This window comes from Hipposideros armiger, unplaced genomic scaffold, assembly GCF_001890085.2.
Source record: "Hipposideros armiger isolate ML-2016 unplaced genomic scaffold, ASM189008v1 scaffold_136, whole genome shotgun sequence".
Taxonomy (NCBI): domain Eukaryota; kingdom Metazoa; phylum Chordata; class Mammalia; order Chiroptera; family Hipposideridae; genus Hipposideros; species Hipposideros armiger.
This window is the reverse complement of record NW_017731486.1, coordinates 2,002,870-2,025,026: the sequence shown is the minus strand read 5'-3', so window position 1 is coordinate 2,025,026 and position 22,157 is coordinate 2,002,870. Positions and strand designations below refer to the sequence as shown.

Sequence of the window (22,157 nt, the reverse complement as noted above, 5' to 3'; positions counted from 1 at the left end):
TCCAAGCTCCAAAGGCAAAAGTCCCTACACAGATGCCATTGATTTAACTCTGTGAGTAGGTCCTCTGTGAGCAGAAGCCAGGGTTAGATGAGCTTCGTCCAAACAGTGTGGCAGGCTCAGGGCTTCGGTATCTGCAGGACACTTCCAGCCCCCAGTAAACAGTGTTGTGAAGCTCATTATTAATTCAGCAAATCCTTGACTGGATCAGAGACAAGAAGAGGAAAAATCACTTTTGCTGGAAAGCTTAAAACCTAGCAACAAATCAACCCATGCATTTATTTACAGCACTGGTTATAGCCAGCTTTCTGTTATTCAGGTGACCATTGGACAGTTTGCAGATTATTTCTGACAACAACAACAAAAATACCACTGACTTTAGCCTCTAGTGAGAAATAACAAAGTGGAATGCCCAACAGTGGCATTTGTAGCCTGCTCTTTTACCCCACTGTGACAACCACAAGAGGATGTGCACTGGGGTGAGGGCAAAGACACCTCAAGCTTTGCTGGTTCTGTGGTACACAGACCCCAATTCTATGATGGAGTGGTCCATGGACTCTGTCTGGGACCCCTTCAGTAGGGCCTGGCTGGTCTAGAACCCTAGGTATTCAAGCCTGCGTTTGGGGGTGGGCAGATATTAATATGTCCTATGAGAAAGTGGTCTAGTTGCAGACAGTGAGTCTGCATACACTTCACCTCCTCAACACCCTACCTGGAGGGATTCCAGGCCAGAGGATCCAGGGCCTGAGCCGCCAGGCATGGCTAGCTCCAAGCCTCCTTCCTGGCCACCGCTTCTTTGCCCCAGGTGGGTTGACAAGCTGCCTGCGCACTCCAGTAACCCACTGTTTTAGCATGTCAAAATCCCCAGCCTGCCCAACCCTACAGGAGGCAGTCAGTAAATTCATGTCAAATAGAAATATATCAAATTAAAGTGCTAATCTATTGAGGAATCTACATCCAAATCTACGTCTATCAGGCAGCAGCTTATCAAAACGGGCTGTTGCTTTAGTTCATCCATCATCACCCTTCATTGTGTGCATGTGTGCTGCAGACATCTTTCTCTTGTCCAGGAATATAGGAGGAGCAAGAGTAAAGAAAAAGCTTGACTATAAAGGAGGGACCAGAGAGGGAAGGGAAAAGCCGAGCCCTGTTGGTGGATTTGGGCAGGGCCAGATGGAATTGAAGGCACCGGTCAGTAGATGGAGAGGTCAGGCCACAGACAGGCTTCCCTTCTTCCTGTGGAGCACCATAGGCTAAAATGAAACCATCCAAAGTGGGTTTGGAGCTTAGCTATGACTGCCCAGTAATCCCACCCTTCCACTTGTTCCCACAGTGTTTGAGGGTTGGTTGTACTACATTCTGACCAATACAAGCTCCTGGAACAATTCTAGAGCAATGAAAAATCCAATAAACATCCACAGGGTCAGTTCAGGAGTAGAGAACATCAAGCAACTGGAAAGTGGTCTAATAGTTCAGGTGGATACTGACATATATAGACACTTCTTGTGCGGGCAGGACACATGTGCTACACTGGGTTAAGGGTTCACAGGTCAGCGGACTCCATATTTAGCGGGCAGCTAACACTGTTTTCTCTCCCACTTTTCCCAGGGCGGTGTCTGTGTCTTCCATGTCTGAGTTTCAGCGCTTGATGGACGTCTCTCCCTTCCTGCCGGAGAAAGGCCTACCTGCTGCCAGCAGCAAGGAGGACGTCACTCCACCCCTGTCTCCTGACGACCTGAAGTACATTGAAGAATACAATGGCAAGAGCTGGGATGAGAAGCCCCCAGGCTCCTGGGCAGACAGGACCGAGGTGGGGCGGGCAGGGAGCAATGCCAGCACCGATCCTTTCCCTGACTCCTCCTGGTACCTCACCACGAGCATCACCATGACCACGGACACCATGACCAGCCCAGAGCACTGCCAGAAACAGCCCCTGCGGAGCCACGTCCGTAGTGAGCTGTCAGGGGTGCGGGTGATGCACAGCCCACCTGCGATCCGCAGGCTGGACAGCATCATGGTGGCGGGTGATGAGGGCTCAGGTTGCCCAGAACCCGAGGGCCCGTTTCCTGCAAGCAGAGCCAGAGGAGGCACAGGAGACACAAAAGGGGGCCCCTCAGAACACATGCTTAGCAGGTGGCCTTGTGGCCCCTCCAGGCACCCCCAAGACTATGGGGAGGGAGGGCTGCACCCCCTCAATAGTGCTCTATGCACCCCCCTGGGTTTCACCTCCCCACTGCACAGCCTGGAGTTGTCCAAGAACATGAGTGATGACATGAAGGAGGTGGCCTTTTCCGTCAGGAATGCCATCTGCTCCAGTTCCCCTGGATCCGTGGTCAAGGACATGGCATGCCAGACCAATGGGTCCCGGACGACTGGGACACAGACTGCTCAGACTATCAGCATCGGCATGCAGACCGAAGCCTTGCGTAGCAGTGCCATCACCAGCAGCCCCCACAAGTGTCTCACACCGAAGGCAGGGGGTGGTGCCACACCCGCATCATCTCCATCCCGCGGCCTTAGGAGCAGGCAGGTGGCCCCCGCCATTGAGAAGGTGCAGGCCAAGTTTGAACGCACATGCTGCTCCCCTAAGTACGGGTCTCCCAAGCTGCAAAGGAAACCCCTCCCCAAAGCTGACCAGCCAAATAACAGGACCTCACCAGGGCTGGCCCAGAAGGGGTGCAGCGAGTCGGCCTGGGCCCGCTCCACCACCACACGGGAGAGCCCTGTGCACACCGCCATCAATGACGGCCTCTCCAGCCTCTTTAACATCATTGACCACAGCCCCGTGGTGCAGGACCCCTTCCAGAAGGGGACACGGGCTGGGAGTCGGTCTCGCTGGGCAGAACCCCAGCTGGAGCTGGGCCCAAGCCAGGACACCGGCCCCAGTTCCCGGGTGCAGTCACCCAGCCCCATTGAGGTTGCCTCAGAGACATGTAGGGAAGAAGGGGGAGAGGACACGCCTGTGAGGCAGGACTTATCTGCTCCCCCTGGCTACACGCTCACCGAGAATGTAGCCCGGATCCTCAACAAGAAGCTGTTGGAGCATGCCTTAAAAGAGGAGAGGAGGCAGGCCCCCCAGGGCCTCCCAAGTCTCAACAGTGACAGCCACATGGGAGAAAAAGCCAAAGCTGAATCAGGGTCCATTGAGGTAATGAAGGTTGCGTATTCCACACCCTTACTCTCCAGCTCCTCCATTTAAATTTTGGGAAAACAGGTTTGAACCTGGGATTGTGTTAGGTCATTTGATTTCAAGAATCCTGGTCCATAATATGTGAGCTGGGGAGATACTGGGTTTATAGGAGAATGGATTAGGTAGAAACACAAACCTCTGGTTTAAGTGATCGATGCTCATATGTTTATCTGAGCTTTTCATCCAGGGTCATAATTTGCCCTTTCTGGATGAATTTATGTCCTAGGAATGTATATGTGAAGTATGTGAGAGTCGTGTCAGGGCTTTCTGCATGCTCCAGATCTTTTTATGTGACGATACAAGAGGTATACTAGAGAGGGTTTTGAGAGTATGGATTCTAGAACCTCTCTCATGAGGAACTACAAGAACAGCTGGATTCCAGTGTTGACTTCAGTGCAAAGTAGTAGTCTTACGTTTCACAAATCACGCACCATCTCTGTGTCAATGAGTCCCCCTAGCAATAAAACCAGTGAGGCAAATAGATGCAATCAAAATCTTGCCTTCATACAATGTGGTTATTATTTCCCTCACACATCACATATTATTACATTGTGTATGACCTCACATATAATATTGTTATTATGTGATTATTACTATATTCCCCTTACCATTATTCTCAAATCAGTCAACCTTGAACTCTGTTCTGATACATATCCACACGTGGTATATTTGTACCATTCCACTTTAAAAGACAATCCCCATTTCCACTTCAAGAATGAGCAAAAAAGCCCAGTGACAATGTGGTGAAAGAAATGGTGATGCTGGCCTCAGAGTTCACATGATGCTGAGGACACAGTCCCCAGCCAGCCCTTGGCCAGTCACTGTTCGGGAGTGATCCCACATGTAGACTTAAGAAAGAGCCCTGACCCACCAGTAGCCCAGATGGACAAAGTCCACACCAGTGGGAACCAGACACCCACAAGCATTCATTCTCCAGGCAGAGCAGCCCAAGCAGATGGCAAAGGTCGGAGAAAAGGAGGAGTGCTCCCTGAGCTGCCGGCTGCTCGGGCTTCACAGGTGAGAGGAGGAGGAAGATGTATTGGGTTGTCAGAAAAGTCATGATGTATTTTTTCTATGTTTTTCGTTGCAAAAATGCGTCATGACTTCTGAAAACCCAATAATTCCACCTTCTGCACCACATTTCCCACAGGGGGAGCAGTGAGAGCCAGGTTCCCAGTCTAACCCACCAAGAGTATTTCATTCAAAATACAGAGTTTAAATCTGAAATACCTCACACCATGTGAAGTTGCCAGTGGCCTACAGAAGCCTCGATGCCATGTGGTTCAACCTAACTTGGCAGTATATGGCCCACATGTTCTGTGACTCCGTGATTGAGTGGTTTACATGCTCCAAGAAGGACAAATACCATGGTTGAGTGTTCTCAGGTGACAGATGGGCTCTTCTGTAGGCTTCTGTTATGCCCATCCCTCAGGAGCCCACAGGTAAGTGAGTTCTGTGGCAGACAGTCTATTTGTGTGAATGTCCTGCCTTTCCAGGGCTCTGGAGCAATCATCTGAAATCAGGGCTTGGTCCCAAAGCATTAAGTGGCTGTGTTTGTAGTGCCCATTTATATTAGAGACTAAATAGGAATTAACTTTTAAGAACCAAAAAATGCTTTGAGTTACTAACAGTAAATGCTCCAAGCAATCTATGGGGATATAAAGAAAATGGTTTAATGACTGAATCACAAGTCTAAGGCATGAAAATGGTTTCATCAGTACAAAGCTGTACACTGCCCCCCTTGGTCCTTTCTAAAGTGTCTATTTAGATTTTCTTACTCGGTGTGTTTGTTACCATGAGAGCTGATTGGCGACTTTGAAGAAAGCACAGCACAGTTTTAGGGGTTCAGAACCTGCATGGAGCACTCCCTGGCACTGTTTAAATGTTGTGGGGGGTTTTTCCCCTTTTTCTGATGGATCTGCTTGCTCTAGACTCCCATGGCATTGTTCCTTGTTTAATTGACTTACTGTATTAGGCCCATTGGAGAGCCCTTCTCATCACTCCGTAAGTGATGTTGTAGTTCTAGGTTTTCATTCCAAAGTCACCAGAACTAACTCTGATGTCCCAACCTGCTCTGAGTACCCTGTGTGGCCTCTAGCCCTGAACGTTCACTGGGACATCTAGACATAGGTGACACAGGGATCCTGACGAGGACTGTGCATTACAGAAAGTACCCCTTTCTCCCCTCACTCTTACCCCACAAGCTACTTATTCATTTTCTCTTGAAGCCATAGCACTAATGCAGCAATGCAGAGAGAAGCTGTAAGGAGTTCTGGTGTGAAGAAAATGAGAATGATCTGGAAATGTAATGCTATTCTTCCCTCCCATGTCTGGGTGGAAATTGAGAGGGGAAGTTTTTGGTATGAGCAGTGGTTGTTTTGATCATTGTAACTAAAACAAACCTGGCTGTTCTATGCTCTCTGTTTCAAATACAAGAGTCCGATGACTTCCATCTCTCATTGCGCCAAAGGGTGTTTGAAATGTTAAAAACCAAAGGGCAACTCAGGGAAGAATAGAAACCGGAAGGGGGAGGCCTGTTGCTGTTCTGCAGTGAGGGTCCCTCCTTCCTCTGGACCGAGGCAGAAGAGAGGTCTGTGAGCACGTGCCACTTCTGTGGGACCCCACACCTCTGATAGCTGTCCCTGGAGCTGGCACCCTGCTTGTAGACGTTAAGCCTTTACTGTTTTTCTTTTTTAAAAAAATACTTTCCAACCTACTTGATTTTCTTTTCTTTCTGTCTGTTCTGTACAGAACCAAACTGTCTTACTAACTGCCCCCTGGGGACTCTAGTCCTGCCTGCCTCACGCCGTAAGTGCTTTCTTTCTTGTTTCCAGACTGTCTGAAGAGGTCATTTGTGTAACTTGGGTTTGGCATCTGACACCCAGAAACAAGGCAGAATCGTCCCAGGTAGATTTGCTCTCTAGATGCAGCTGCCAGCGCTGGTCCAGGGGAAGCCTGGATAATCCCATTTGCCGACTGCTGACTTCTTGGTGCAAAGAAAGGCTTTCAGGTTATAGAGATCCTGCTGAAACTTCTGCTCTCTTGTGCAGTTTGTAGCCCATATGCTTTCAGAGGGGTAAAGGGACATTGACTGGAGAGGGGACTGTCTCTGGCACAGACTTCTAGCCTGTGGGGGTCTCTGAGCCAAGCATTTTGCCAGTCAGCCTGGACCTGCTACCTGTATTTGGTAGCATGTATGCACTACCACATGCTGTAATGAGGTGTGACCATAATGCCATAAGGCTTCTCTCTTTTTTCTAACCACACCAGAAGGAATAAAAGCAAATGCATCTTGTCCTTCCAAGCACCGTAGGTGACCTAGTAGGTGCTCAATAAATATTTGTTGATTGAATAAACAACAAAGTCATTCCTGCTCCAAAATATATTCTTACAGAATTGCCTTCAGAACCTCAATCAAGGCATATGAGAAAATACCAACCTTGTTTTTGATAAGGATATTGTCAACCACCCACCTCATCCACTGGTCTTAACTCAAAGTGCTGAGTACCAAAATACAATTGTCTCTCAAAGACTAAAGAGGTGCTCCAATGATCAAACGCCCACATAGCACACTGCAGTGGCTTGTCAGGAAAGGACAGCATCATTTGCTTATATGTGCTGGTGTGTTACTAAAGAGAAAGTTCATTCCCTTGAACTCATGGTCTCAACATTTCTTCCTAGAGGAGACAAATAGATGCTAGTGAAGAGGTGGCACAAAACTAATGGAAAGCCCATTCTCATCCAGCATCAGCCAGATGGAAATGGGCTGTATGGTGTAAGATAGACATATAGCAGCAGCCTCAGCAGCGCGCACAGGCACACAGACACACACACACCTCACAATACCAGGAGCAGTGACACCAAAAGACACAAAACAGCAGATATCCCAAACCATATGTCCCCTCATACCCTGGGCTGAGGTGAGGTGAGGACAGAGCTCACCCCTATGATAGTTCACATTTCAGCTATTTCAAATGCTGATGGTCTTTTCACAGGTGAGGTGCCCCTGGCTGTCACGGTTCTCAAAAGCATAAATGCTTTGCTGATGAAGCCTTCCCTGTTGTCATATAAAGTGTCAACCACAAAAGAGGCAGGGAACTTTAAGAAGTAGACTGCAGTGTTAGTGCTCTTTTTCTGCTGACTACAGGGAGACAACCACCTCACTCCATCACTCTTCAGAAACACTGCGTGTTCTGCCTTCCATCTTCCTTCCTGGTCACATTGTCTGCCATACTGTCTTTCAACACAGCCGGCTGTCTCTTCCCTGCCGTTGCTTCCCTGCTCCTCTGACTAAATGTTCCTCATTCTGGTCTTTGCAGTTGCTTGTCACCTCTCTTTAAGTCCTCTGACTTACTTCCTGACTGGCTCTGAGGATCTTTGCTCTGTGTCATCCTTCATTGCAGTGGTTTACCATCTCAGCTTTTTGTTGTCTGAGTGTCATTTGGGCAGTTCCACCCTGTGGAAATCATCATTCCTCATACCACAGCTTTTCACATTTCTCTGTACCAGCAAATTCCAGGTTTGAGTGTCCTTTTTTTTCTATTGTGCAGACTGAGGACAAGTAGTTCAACATTCATTCAAACCAAAAAAACGAGCAGTTGCCCTTGAGAAGTATCACAGATGATTTGCATCACGGTTGAGTGTGTCTTGCATTATCTGTTCTCGGAAGGTGTGGGATGCCTACAACACAAAAGCACAAGTGCACTCTGATTCCACTTTTTAAAACGCTGCTGCAAGGAGAAGTCATTAAAGAAAATGAGACCTAAATTAAAATTTCTGCCTGCAGCATTTTTTCCATGTTGTGGGAGTTTGTTTAACCCACTGCCGGTCATTTTGGAATAAACAGTAGCAGAGTTTGTTTTAAGGTGAATCTCGTTGCTAATATAGCTGGATGAAATCCTAAATCTCTTCATGCCCTCAACAGACGAAGGCATAGGGAGACTGACCTCTTAGGAACAGCCACTGTTGCTAAGTGCAGGAGGGCCAAAATGACAGGATCAGCTGGGTCAGAATATAGCCACGTGGACTGTGGAGGCCACATGTGGCCTGCGGCTCTCTCCACTCTGTGTATGCTCCAGCCCAGTTCTGAAGGTGCTCTGTAAACACACCCATCTCATGCCATTGCTGCTTTTTTTCCTAATTTGAAAATTTCACATTACTGTCGTCACTGATCATTCATGTTGAATTCTTTACTTACCATTTTAAGTTATTCTCCATGAGCAGAATATGAATTAACATTCATAATTTGTTGCCCCTGGTCTATGGCATTTAACTTGAGTCTGTCGAGAAGTATGTTTGGGGTATATCATCCCCTAGAGGAACTGACAGTCTGAGTAACCCTGTCTTTCTCTTTCTGGCTTTGAAGGAACTACCTTGTTCCGCACTAGCTCCATCCCTAGAACCCTGCTTCTCCAGGCCCGAGAGACCAGCAAACCGTCGCCCTCCATCCCGTTGGGCCCCATATTCCCCCACTGCCTCACCGGTTCAGTCACTCAGAGACCCGACCTCCTTGGAGGAGCTCGGCGATGAAGAGCCGCCTGGGGAGAAGCTACACCTGTGACATGATGCAAGCTTGCATGGATTATCACGGAATAATTCACTGTAATTTGCATAAGCACACCATCATCATCAACCACACTCCACTCATAAGGAGAGATCTGGTTTTCCCAAGGTCAAAGAATGTTTTTAAAAAAAACACAGCTGCTGAATGTTCAACCTGTGAACCTGAGATGTTTCTAGAATGAAACAGTAAATGTGCCTGTAATAACTTAATTTTTTTCATAGCTCAGAAAACTATTTTTGTCTCCATCTTTTTTACACACAATATATTAAACAAAAAAGGTAAATAAGATATAAATAAATTAAAAAAATAAAAGTTTTAAAGATGTACATTTTAAGAGATTCTGAACACCCTCTCAATACTGACTGCCTCTCTGTTAAATTTGCACTGTTACGTTTTAGTTTGGTTTATTTCCATGTTGCATTAGAGTGTTTTAAGTTAATTTTATTTTGTCAGTGTTTTTGGTTTTTAAGAATTTTTGAAATGCTTCAGACTGTCTGATTCATGAACTTTCTATAGTGAAAAAGCCACGAAGCCAGTAGACAAGACAGATATCCTGTATACTGAAGGGGATACATGTCAGCATTTTGGAAAAGGTAGAGAGTCCTTAGCTGGGCTTACCAAATTCTCTGTATAATCCACATATTCTACTCTACTTGCACGTCTTCAGGTTCGAAGCACTGGGGTGCATGTACATACTGCTATTGTGGTCTTATCATCACCTAAGTGTGAGTCTTCTGTCCCACTGTGATACATTGTGAAATCACTTGTACTGTATTTTTGTTGTCTTCTTGCATTGATGATATAACAGCAATGACATTTTTAAATTGTTGAAAGATTAACTGGCAATATGCAGTGTTTACTCAAAATTTTCTGTTTAAGGAAAAATACTACAAAAAGTCATGAGGATACCAAATTGAAACGGAGTCTGTATGAGACGATGATGAAGTAGAAATAAAGCCTTTACAAAATGGCAGTCTGTTCCTGCATCTCGTGTTTCACACGCCCTCCATCTTTTCCTAAGGGCTTAAGTGGAAAGTTGCCGGGGAAGGTGGGAAAGGGGAGATCTTTAAAAAAGCAGCAGCTGCTAACATATCTAATCGGGAATGCACTGCGAATGCATGACTACATTGCAGTTTCATTGTACTCCCTAAGAGTGTCCTGGGATAGATAAAAAAGCAACTTCGTATTGAAAAAGACAAAACTGGTGGTGGGGGTGTAAGGAAACTGGCTATCCACAAATAAAAATATGCCCAGCCTCTCCCTCTCCCTTCCTTGGGAAAGTGGGAGTGGCCAGTAACTTCAGAACAGACATTTCACTCCCTGATACTGAGATATATTTGATAGAATATGAGTCTGTAAAGATGTGATGCTGCCAAGAGTACATGAAGAACTACTTCAGGCTGAACTTCTAGTTTTAATGTTTCATTAATTCAATAATTTTCTTATCTAGATGGGCTAATGGAATAAGTTCTATTCCTTGCATTACCACAGTTTCATCTTTAAATATTTCCCAAGAAGTGGAAAGTAACTAGGATATAGAGACATTGGAACCCTGGTGCACCATTGGTGGTAATGTAGAATGGTGCCACTGCTGTGGAAAACATGATGGTTTCTTAAAAAGTTAAACAGAATTATCATATAATACAGCAGTTCCATTTCTGGGTTATAGGCCTAGGGGAACTAAAAGCTGGGACTTGAACATATATTTGTACACCCATGTTCATGACAACATTATTTACTGTAGAGTGGAATCAACCACAGTGTCCATCAGTGGATGGATGGATAAACAAAATGTGGTCTGTCCATACACTGGAATGTTATTCAGCTCTAGAAAAAAAGGAGATTCTGATACATGCTACAACATGGATGAACCTTGAGAACATTATGCTAAGTAAAATAAGCCAGTCACAAAAATAACAATATTGTGAAATTCCACTTATATAAGGTACCCACAGTAGTCAAATTCATAGATACAAAAAGTAAAATAATGATTACCAGGAGGTGGGGAGAAGGAAGAATGGGGTACAGAGTTTCTGTTTGAGATGATGAAAAAGTTTTAGAAATGGATAATGGTGGGCCGGCGGAGTGGCGTGATGGTTAAGAACTGGCTTGGGACGCCAGAGGGCCCCGGTTCAGATCCCACATATGAGGGCCAGTGACACTGCCCTCCACAGCTAAGATGCTGAACAACAGCTCAACCTGGAGCTGGGCTGCCGTGAGTCGCTGGCGACAGCGTAGGCTGCAGTCCCTGTGGCAGTGGGTTGCCATGGGCTACCGTGTGTAGCCAGCAGCCAGCGTGAGCGGCCAGCAGCCGCAGTGAGCGGCCGTCCAGAAGCCGGCGACTGATCTGCCTCGCCCGGGAAGAGTGCAATGATGGTGCCAACTTGGGCCAGTGAAGCAACGTCCTCCACAACTAGACTGAAGAACAAAAGGACAGCAACTTGTCTGTTCCCCTTCCCCCAATTCCCCAGCGCTGTTCCCATGCCCCCAATTCCCCAATAAAAACCTTAAAAAAATAAGGAAATGGATAATGGTGATGGTTGCATGACAATATACATGTACTTTATGCCACTGAACTCCACTTAAAAATGATTAAAATGGTGACCATTATGTATGTTGTATCACAATGTTTTAATGCAAAAAAATAAACATTCCACTTAACCACCCTAGACAAAGCTACTATCAATAAATTCACAAATATTTTTTTGTGTGCCTACCTTGGACCCACGGTAAATGCTGGAAGGTTTGCATTAACATCCTTTCAGTTGGAAGCAACCAGCCAGCAGCAAGGAGGAAAGTTGGCACTCACAACTGAAAAAGTGTTAGCGTGTAGCACGGTTACTATCCAGAGCCTCAAACAATGCCATCAGGACCCTGTTCTATCCCCTGTCTCTGCTCTGCTCTATGTGGCTTTATTCTCAGACAGGCATCTCAAGAGTTGGCAATGATGGTCCCCAGTGGCTCTTATCAGGTTAGCAACTCCTAGAGAAAGAGGGTCTCGTATCAGTAGCTCCCGCAGAATCCTCAGGACTGATGAATCTCATGAGCCTGCTTTAATTCACATGTCTCACTCTGAGCCCATCACTGACAGATAGGCCCAGCAAAGGAAAACCAGGGAGCTGTTAGAATAGAGGGAAAAGGATGCAGAGGAGGCAGTGAAGGCTGCTTACAGACTGTGCACTCTAGGAATACAAGGAGAGTTTCCGATCATCAGAGAGAACTTGCTATTTGTTTAGGGGAGATGGAATTCCCAAACACAAAAACAAAATGCAAAAATGGTGTGGTGTAAATCCTAAAGGACTTGAATTGGACCTTGATGAAAGACCAGGATTTCAATGTGAAGTCAGGGAGATGTGGGTAGGAGAACTGAAATGTAGGGGCAGAGGTGTGAGCAGTGTGAGGAGGTGGTAATAAGTACATCTGACCAGGGCAGTGAGGTGGTACCTGGGCTGGGAGTGGGACCTGCAGTGAGAAAAGCCACATCATGTGGTGTCAGTGCCTTGAAATCTGGTTTGGAGCTTCTCTGAGCACTCAATTTTCCAATAGTTGGGAATATGTATTATTCAGTCCGTTTATTGTGGAACCACTCCAACTTGTGCAAAGGCAAGACGTTAGAATGAAATCACTTTCTACACTCCTGTCCAAATGAATGCTGAGACAGCTAAGTGGGTAATGCAGGGCTCTGAAGGCAGAGCAGCTGCACAGGGGATGGCCTACAGGAAGTGTCTGTTTATGTCTCCAGGAGCCGGCATTAATGTGCCATTTGCTTTTATGTCCTAAAGAAAGAAGCAGGAGCAGATTCCTCAAACACAGCTAACAGCCCTTGCACGCAGAGCATGCCCTGCCCACTGGATCAGGGCCAGCACCAGAAGCCCAGAGGCATTTCTCATCAAACTGCAGTCAATCTGGACAGCAGCCACATTCCACACTTTCCTTTTTCTCCTTATGAGGAGGTTACATGTTATGTTAAGGTTTTCAATATTATGTGTCTTTTTTTTGGTCGAACCCGGCAGCCTTGTTGTTAAGAGTGCACGCTGTATCCACTGAGCCATCCTGGTGGCAGCTCAGCTGAAGGTGCTGAGTTCAGTCTTAGTTGCAGGTGGGCGTAGCCCACCTTATGCGTCTTTTTAAAAATATGACATAATTCTAAATTTTATTTAGTACATTTGTGCTTCACTCTCTTTTTTTAAATTAAGCTTGTCAGAGTTATGTATACTTATTTTGTTCAAAAATAACTGAGAAATATGACTATCTTTGTATTTTCTAATTAATTGATTTTTTTAAATTGCAGCAAAATACATATAACATGAAATTTACTATTTTAACCATTTTAAAGCCTACGGTTCAGAGGCATTTAGTATAGTCACAATGTCGTGCAATCATCACCACTGTCTAGTCCCAGAACATTTTCATCACCCCAAAAGGAAATATGCATTAAGCAGTCATTCCCTAATCCCTGGCAGCTTCTACCCCAGCCTGTAGCACCCACAAATCTGTTCTGTCTCTATGGATTTGCCTATTCAGGGTATTTCATATAAATGGAATCATACAATATGTGGCCTTTTTTGGCTTCTTTCACTGGGCATAATGGTTTTGCAGTGCATCCATATTGTAGCTTGTATCAGTACCTTATTCCTTTTATAGTTAAATAATATTCTACTGTATGGATGTACTACGTTTTGTTTATCTGTTCATCAGTTGATGGTAATATGTTTATTGGTTACCTTAAACAGCCTTGAGCATTCCCCAAAAGAGTGTCTGGATAATCAGGATACTCATCAATCAATTTACATAATTAAGGCACTTTGGTGTGTTCAAATTTTAAACACAGTTGTTTCAAGAGGCCATTAGTACATAAACTTGTCATGCTTTTCTTTGATTTGCATTTAGTCCTTTCAGCATCATTCTTTGAATGCAGTGTGCATTGGAAACCAGTATAGCAAGGAATCAAGCTGAATCATAAACAAGTTGGCTGTTTGAATGAACTTGATGACACTGGGTCTTTAATACACTCTGAGTTACTAGAATCAGTATGGCACTGAGAGTGGAAAAATCTGAATTTGTATCTTGGTTTGAACACTTAAAGTATGTAACCCCGGGCCATCTCTTTAAGACTGATTTGAAAAACAGCAACAAATAATACCTATCTTCTCAGGCTTATGAGGATTAAGGTTTACTGTGTGCAAGATACTATGTTAAGACTTGAGAACACCAGAGATGAACAGAAAATATAAGCTCCCTGCTTTCCCAGACCTTTAAAAAACAAAACCAAAAATTGTTAAAAAAAACACTAGTGATGAGAAACATGTTACCAAACTCAAGGGGTTCATTTTGCCTGCACACATCAAAGGCAATGGGGACACAAACAGGAGTTTGTAGCCAAGAAAGTAGAGCTTTTTTTAAGGAAATGGCACCAAGCCCAGAGGCACAGGTGAGCTCGTTCTCTTAAGACCTAGCATGTAGGTTACAGATAATATATGGCAAATCACAAGACACCATGGGTTAGGGGTTCAGCGTTGTGTTGGAAGCCGATTGGTTGGAGGTGAGGTAAGGGTAATGAATCATTCTTTCAGGTCTTGAGGACAGTTCTGAGGTCTTTTCGGGAGTTCCTCTGTCTGTTCTCATGGGAAAGTAGCCAGGGGGTTGTTCTACCTTAGGGCTCAGGAGTTGAAACATAACTTTGGTGAAGATGTTATCTTTAACCTGGCAGAGGTCCAGACCATTAGTCAGGTCCTGGCTACTGTCTTCTGCTGCCTCAGGGGTTGATGATTATCCAGGGGAAAGGCTAGGTCTCTGAGGGGTATACATAGAGAGAGGGATATGGTTTCTAGAGCGAGGATTTAAAACTAAATTTAGTCAAAGTCGTAAGGACCCTCAGTGTAGCACACAGTAAACAGTTGTAGGTGTGATGGGGAGGAAGAAAGTCTTCCCTAGGGAGATACTATTTGTACTGAAGCCTGGAAATGAAGTCGCTGTCAGCCAGGGAGAGGGAATACCTGATGCAATGTTGGGATGAGCACGTGGGCCTGAGCCTGCTGTGTTCCAGGAAGCAAAGGAAGGGCACTGTGGCTGGAGCAAGAGGGAGAGGGCTAGTGGGAGAGACCAGGGAGCTTGGGAATGGCCTCACGATCCACAAGAAAGAGTTTGGCTATTTCAGCCTAGTCGTGGTAATAGGCTCCTCTCTGAGGAACTGCTTACCCTCTGCTCTCCTGGCAGCTGGAGAGGCTGGAATTAATCAGGTCTGCTGGGGACTTCCTCAGCGTCTCTGCAGGCCAGAGATATGGGATCATTTAGCACAGAATCTGACTGTCAACTCTGTGTCAGTTAGGCTTTTGATTATGCTTTCTTTCTTTCCCTCATTTTCCTTTTTCTTCTTCAGAAAAAAAAAATGGAAATGGATGACAGATTACCCTAATGGAGAATTTTACTAGTGACTTATACAGGTATCTGTTATCACCTTTGATCTGTCTTTTAAAGAGTGTAGGTGTGTGCTAAGATAATGAGGACCTGCTATTAAAATTAACTTGCTTTTTCCTTATTAAGATATATATCCAGCCGAAAGAATGGTAGACACTCATAGGTACATTGTCTTTTGATCTGAAGAAGGATATATTTAGAGATCTCACTGCTGAAGGACCTTTATGATTTCCTTCAGCAGCATTTCACAAAATGCTTCGCCTGTGTCTCCAGCTCAAATTTGTCTGTGTTTCAGCATGTGCAGAATCACTATTTAAAGCATAAAGCATATTAGCATTCACGGCCAAACACTTCCAAGTACCTATTGAAATTAAAAAGAAACAGATTCAAGTCCACATAAAAATCTATGAGTCTAATTTCAGTATTGGGTTTTCTTAGACACAAATATCTTGATAATTGAAAAAAATTCCCATAATGTCATAACAAAAATAAACCACCCAAATCAAAGTACAATTCTACATTAAGCATTTTTATCTTGGGGCAACTTTTTCTTCAATTGAGCAAACAAGAATATTTTTTCTTATTTCAGCATTCTAATTCTTTGACAGGGTACTCCTTCCGAGAAAAACATATACCCAACAGATAGGGTAGAAACATTTAAATATCTTCTCTAGGGTATAACCATAATAATAAGTAAATGCTGTGACTTAATGTTTCTAAAATTGTGTGATACATAATATTCTAGAATAAATGTAATCCTTCTAAAAGTATTTTTGAAAACAATATTTTCTTTCAGCTAATTGATATAAAGGCTGTAATGATTCAAACAGAAAAATACTGTATATTGCAAATGCCAAGATGTAATGAATACATCAGTATCACATAGCCCATACCAACAAAAGTGTTACTGAAACAGACAACAGACTAAATGTGTTTACCTTATGTCATGAATGTCCTGCTTTCTGTATGAATTTTCAGAGCACTGAAACAAGTTTGAATTAAGGAATTGTGAGTTATGCTGGGTTTGTGGACTCTACATAGAACGTAGCTTTCTCATTTGTTCTTCTGACACTGCTTATGTCTGGTTGAACCACAAATAGACATAAATATAGCATAGATTTGAGGGATCCCTTTATGTGTGTGTTTGGTGATAGAGAGTGTATACCTAAGCATTTTCTCAAGAGAAGAGAGAACGAGAGCTCAAGGGCAAAGCACTGGAATAAAAAAAAAAGAAAAAGAAAAAAGAAAAGCGTTTGAATTTTATGCTAGGTGTGGGGTGGGGTATGGATGGGGGTGGAAGTCCTTTGAAAGATATTAAGCAAGAGAGTTACTTTTTAGAAGACTACTGTGATGTAAGGATAAGAAGGAGCAAGATTGGGAGTCTTCCTGATGTCATGTTGACCCAGATAAGCCTTGATGGTGGCTTGGACAGTTTTTGTGCTGTTATTATTAACATCACCACCCCCAGGCTTGCCACATGCTGCTCAAGAGCTGGGCTTTAGAATGTACTGCTGAGGATTCCGCAGGCCCCACTGCCAAACTATAAAAGCTGAACCAAGCCCTTATTTATTCTTCTGCTGCCTCTCAAGGGGGGCCAACAGTCTTGTCGATGGCCTGAGGCCAGAAGGACTAGTCTCCCCTCTTAGCTCCTTCCCTTCAGGGTGCGAAATCACACAGCAAGGTTCTGACTCCTGTCTTATTTGGTTTTTAAGGTCTGATCCTTCTCCAAAAAGAAGTAGGCCCTCGTAAGCTATTGTCAGTCATTCGTAATTTAGTAAAAGTGGGTTCCTGCTCTTTAAAGTTGTCTTTATAGGGGAACTCTGAGGGCTCTGGGCATGAGGATGATGGAGGAGGGCTGGAGAGGCACAGTTATAGGCACTGCACAACCTAATCTAAAAGAACGGGGTGGGAACACATGAGTGCTGACTTTGATTTTCCTAGGCCGAGTTCTGTCTATTAGAATGAAAGAACCCACTCCATTTCAAAGATAGATGCTTCTATAAGTTCCCAGTAAGCTAATAAACTTCAACAGGTCTCTGATGAGACAAATGAAGAGTTAACGGGAGTGGGCTTGTGAGCTGGCAGGATGGGACAGGCAAAGAGTTAACAGAAGCGAGCTTGTGGGCTAACAGGAATGAGCTTACATTAGCTGCTTGGCTGTAGCTCCCCTGGCCAGCACTGCACCTGCAGGCTGACAAGTACCTTACATCCATCATAGGTGGGAACAGAACTGTTCCCAATAGCAAAGCCAACCCCCTGCAAACTAACAAACACCCATTATAGATGGGAACAGAAGGGTTCCCAATCACAACAGCAACCCCCTGCAAGCTGATATCCATCATAGATGGGAACAGGACAGTTCCCAGGAGAAGACAATTGTAACGGCAGCCCCCTGCAAGCTGACAAGCACTCTACATCCTGCATGGAAAAAGATAAAACCCCAGCTCCCTTTCTCATCAGTGCAGCTGTCCCCCATCAGGCCCTGCCCTGGCAAACTTCTGCCAGTATCTCTCTCTTACCCCTCTGTCTCTGCAGCTCTCTCTCCCTCTCAGACCGCCCTGGCAAAACTGCCAGTTCCAAACAGAACTCTCTCTCTCTTTTTGACTTTCAATAAATCTTTGTTTACTCTTGTAGCATCTCGTAAATTCTTTCACATTCTGCAAACGACCAGGGATTAAATCTACACCAAGACAGTCTCCATGAATCCAAACCTCATACACCCCATGGTAATTTTGGAACAAATTCATCCTCATCATTCATCAACCCTGGGCCTTCATTGGTCCCCTATAAATACAATTTAACTGATTAAAATAAAAACAAAGCACTGAAGATACTATAATGAAATAGGTGCACCTAAAAATAGTTGGTAGGATTAAAAATTTTTAATTCAAAATTTCTGGAGAGTCATTAAGCAATAAGCAATTATCTACAAAACTGCTTATACTTCTTGAGTCATTTCACTTGGGGAATTTACCCCCAATTAACACCAATGAAATTAATGTAATTTGTAAAATATATTCATAGCAGCCCAAAACATACAGTGAAATTTGGAAAAAGGCTAAATAAGTTATGGTTCATCAACAGGTATGAATACTGTGCTTGTTCACCTAAAAAACATTCCCAATGACCAGGCACTGGGCTAGACCAATAGGAATACAAACAAAGATGACATATTTGCTCCCATAAGGCTCATGACCTCATCAAGGTCCTCCAACTATCTGGGCTCAAATCCTGCTCTAATACTTTTTAACCTAACACACTGGGAAAATTACCCACACCCTCTGAGCCTCAGTTTTCTCCTACACAAAATAAAAATAATAATAGTAATCACCTAATAGGTAAGTGATGAGGATTAAATAAGCTCATGCTTGTTACGCACTTAGAATTATGCCTAGCACCTTATAATACAATATGATAAGTGTTAATAATAGTACATGAAAGTATAGAATGAACACATAAATGGGATTAATTCTGCCTGGGGAATGGTCTACAAAGACCTCACAGTGACTTGTGCGATAAGATTCTTGAAGAATGCATAAGGTTTCTCCAGGGATGAGGGAAGAGAGAGTGAGAAAGAGAACTTCAGTAAGTACTGCCTAGATTATGCATGTAATACTCTTTTGGGATTTTTTTTTAAGGAAGATTCAAAATTATTTTCAATTACTTTTGGATACTGGACTGGTGTTTTTATTGAATGTGACACCATGCTAAGTTTTAGTGGAAAGAAAACCAAAGGGGGAAAACTAGCTCATCCATCCTCACCCCCAGGACCCTGCCATCCATCCCAATATAGTAATCCCATTAAAAGGCCTGCCCTAGCAGGAACACAGTTACTCCTTCCTGGGCACACCATCTTCTATGTCATTTTGTAGAAGAATCACTTTTCATCTTGTTCCAATAGAATCGTCACTTCCAATGTGTTCTAGTGACACCAGCAGCCACATTTGCACTCTTATTTTGGGTTCATGCCTGTTTACTTGTGAGTTCGGCTATGGACAGGTGCTAACGTTCTCAAAGTACTGCTAATAAAAATGAGATACACATGGATTGTGTGTTGTCATTAGAGCTGTTCATGACTATTCCTATTATGTACTCCTTCTGAGCACATAATAAAATCACAATTCCCCACCCCCCACTTGAAGCTGGGTATGGCTCTGACAAAGAAATATGAACAAAGAACACATGTGTCACTTCCTGCTGGAAAATTTTAAAGCCAATAAATACACCATTTCCCACATTCTTTTTCTGCTTTGGCAGTTATGGAAATGTGTCCATCCATCTAGCACCCTGAGTGACATTCATACACAGACCCACTTAAATATGTATCATGATCAACAATCAAGTCCTGGTGTGTTCAGCCACTTAAGAAGTTAAGAGGTTTAAGAGTTGTCCATTACAATATATAGATTCAATGCAATTCCTATCAAACTACCAAGGCCATTTTTCACAGAAATAGAAAATATAACCCTAAAATTTATGTGGAACCATAAAAGACCCCGAATAGCCATGGCAATCTTGAGAAATAAGAACAAAGTCAGTGGCATCACGCTACCTGACATCAAATCATACTGTAACAAAGCTACAGTAATCAAAACAATATGGCACTGGCATAGAAACAGACACATAGATCAATGGAACAGAATAGAGAGCCCAGAAATAAATCCATTCATATATGGTCCTTTAATCTATGACAATGGAAGCAAGAATTTACATTGGGGTAAAGATAGTCTAACAAATGGTACTAAGAAAATTGGACTGACACGTGCAAAAATATGAAACTGGACCACCTCCTTATGCCATATACGAGAACAAATTAAAAATGGATTAAAGAAGATGGCAGAATAGATGCTGTGCTAACTGCCTCCCAGGATCACACCAAAATTACAAATAATTTATAAGATATTCAACCTTAGAAGTTCCCTGAACACTGGATGAACAGAACTTCTAAAGGAAGGACTTAAAGAGGAGGCCATGTCGAGTCTGGTAGAAGGGGCAGAGACGAGAGAGGGCGAACCCTGTGAGGGACACCTCAGGGGTGGGGAGGCTTCTCCAGTTGAGGGAGATGCCCTCTGGCCCCACACCGCGCTCACCAGCCCAGAGTTACTTTGCCAGGAAGAGGAGTTCTACGATAGCTGGAAGTAGAAATTCATGAGGACTCTTTGCTCAACTTGGTGAGGCTGAGGGCAGCTGGAGAACCAATGGAGCCAGCAAACCGACTCACCCGCTGGTGAGCACTCACCCCGTTCCTGGTGGAGGGAGTAGCTTTGTGAGCAGGGTCCAGGAGCCTTCGGGAAGGACTAAACTGAGTGCAGTTGACACAGGAGCTGAAGGTTTTGGGACCATTGTCTCCCTGGTGTAGAGCTTGCACACAAGAAGTGCACAGGAGGGCATCATTTTTTCAGGGCTGGGCCCTCCCACAGAGGCTCAGGTCTGGGACCGCATTGGTCTGCTGGAATTGGTGCAGGAGTGCGTGTGTGCGTGCGTGCACGCGCACACATGTAGCCTTGGATCCCCACCCTCTGCACTGCTTGTGCTGCGTAGCCAGGGAAATGCCTGGCAGGCATGCTCCGACTCCAACAGACTGCTCATTGAGACCCGGGAGTGTGCGACTTGCCTTAGGTTCCCAATTTCCACACTGCATGTGCAGAATTGCCTGATGGCAATTGGCTGTCAGGCTGCTCAGCCTGAACTGTGAGCGGCTGATTAGGACAGGCTGAGACTGGAAGATTTCCTGGGAGTGTAGGGACGTGAGCTGTGCACCTGTGTGATTCGGCCGGGACTTTCCTGGGGAGTTTCTGTGGGCTGGTTACCGATGCAGGAGGGCATGCTGCTCTGACTTTGTGGGGGCCACTGACCACATCCTATGGTGCGTTGGCGGCCTGCCCTGCCCACCTAGAGCGGTGTAGCTGGGGCCACCCTGAGCACATGGTGCCTGGCCCCCACCTCCGCAGACCACAGAGGGTTTTTTTTGCAGCAGCAGACAGCCCGCAACAACCTGTGAGGATTTTTGGTGGTGAGCACGGTTCCGGAGCACACAGCACCTAATTGCCAGAAGCTCACTTCAAGCTAGAAGAAGGTCAGCTCATGACACACTGAGCCCTTTCCCCCAACAGCTGGTGCTGAGTCGCCCAGAGTCTCTCAATTGCTGAGCAAGTGGTCTGCAGATTAAAGCACGCAGAGAGCCCCTCCCCCCTTTTTTTCTTCTTCTTTTTCATTTTCCTTTTTTCCCCTCTTTTTCTCTCTTTTCTTTTTCTTTCTTTTCTTTTCTTTTTTTTTCTTTCTAGGTGATCTAATACATCGAAGCAATCAGAGTGACAGCCAGAATGAAGAAACAAGGAAACATGTCCCAAGTAAAAGATCAGAAGAAATCTCAAGATATAGAACTAAATGAAGCAGAGATACCCAACCTTTCAGAGACAGAGTTTAGAACACTGATGATAAGAATGTTTAAGGAACTTAGGGAGGACATAAAGAAGGATAGAGAAATCATAAAAAACAACCAGGTAGAACTAAAGAATACAACAACTGAAATGAAGAACACATTTGAAGGAATCACCAGTAGATTAGATGAAACAGAGGATCGGATCAGTGATTTAGAAGACAAAATAGCAGAAATCACGCAGTTGGAACAACAAAAAGAAAAATGAATAAAAACCAATGAAAATAGTTTAAGAGACATGTGGGACAACATCAAGTGCAACAACATTCGTATCATAGGAATTCCAGAAGGAGAAGAGAAGAAGCAAGGGATCGAGAGTGTATTTGAAGAAATAATGACTGAGAACTTCCCTACCCTGGTAAAGGAAATCGACATACAAGCCCAGGAAGTGCAGAGAGTTCCACACAAGCTGAATCCAAACAGGTCCACACCAAGACACATCATAGTAAAAATGGCAAAGGTTAAAGACAAAGACAGGATCCTAAAAGCAGCAAGAGAAAGACAGCAGGTTACATACAAAAGAACGCCTATAGGACTAACAGCTGACTTTT

At 44.4% G+C, this 22,157-nt stretch overlaps 1 protein-coding gene across 5 annotated transcripts in view; it reads left to right on the top strand.

Annotated features, from left to right (window-relative positions):
* The window catches only part of MTCL1 (microtubule crosslinking factor 1), a 132,146-nt gene extending 122,423 nt beyond the window's left edge, over window positions 1-9,723 (top strand). For 3 of the 5 annotated variants that reach the window (XM_019649960.1, XM_019649958.1, XM_019649957.1), the window contains 2 exons: window positions 1,606-3,145; window positions 8,553-9,723. In XM_019649960.1, coding sequence (XP_019505505.1) covers window positions 1,606-3,145; window positions 8,553-8,747 — 1,735 coding nt within the window. In that variant the 3' untranslated portion in view covers window positions 8,748-9,723. Of the gene's footprint in view, window positions 1-1,605; window positions 3,146-5,938; window positions 5,996-8,552 lie in introns of all 5 variants that reach the window. The other 2 variants (XM_019649962.1, XM_019649961.1) reach the window with 1 other exon arrangement.
* Window positions 9,724-22,157: the final 12,434 nt, after the last annotated feature.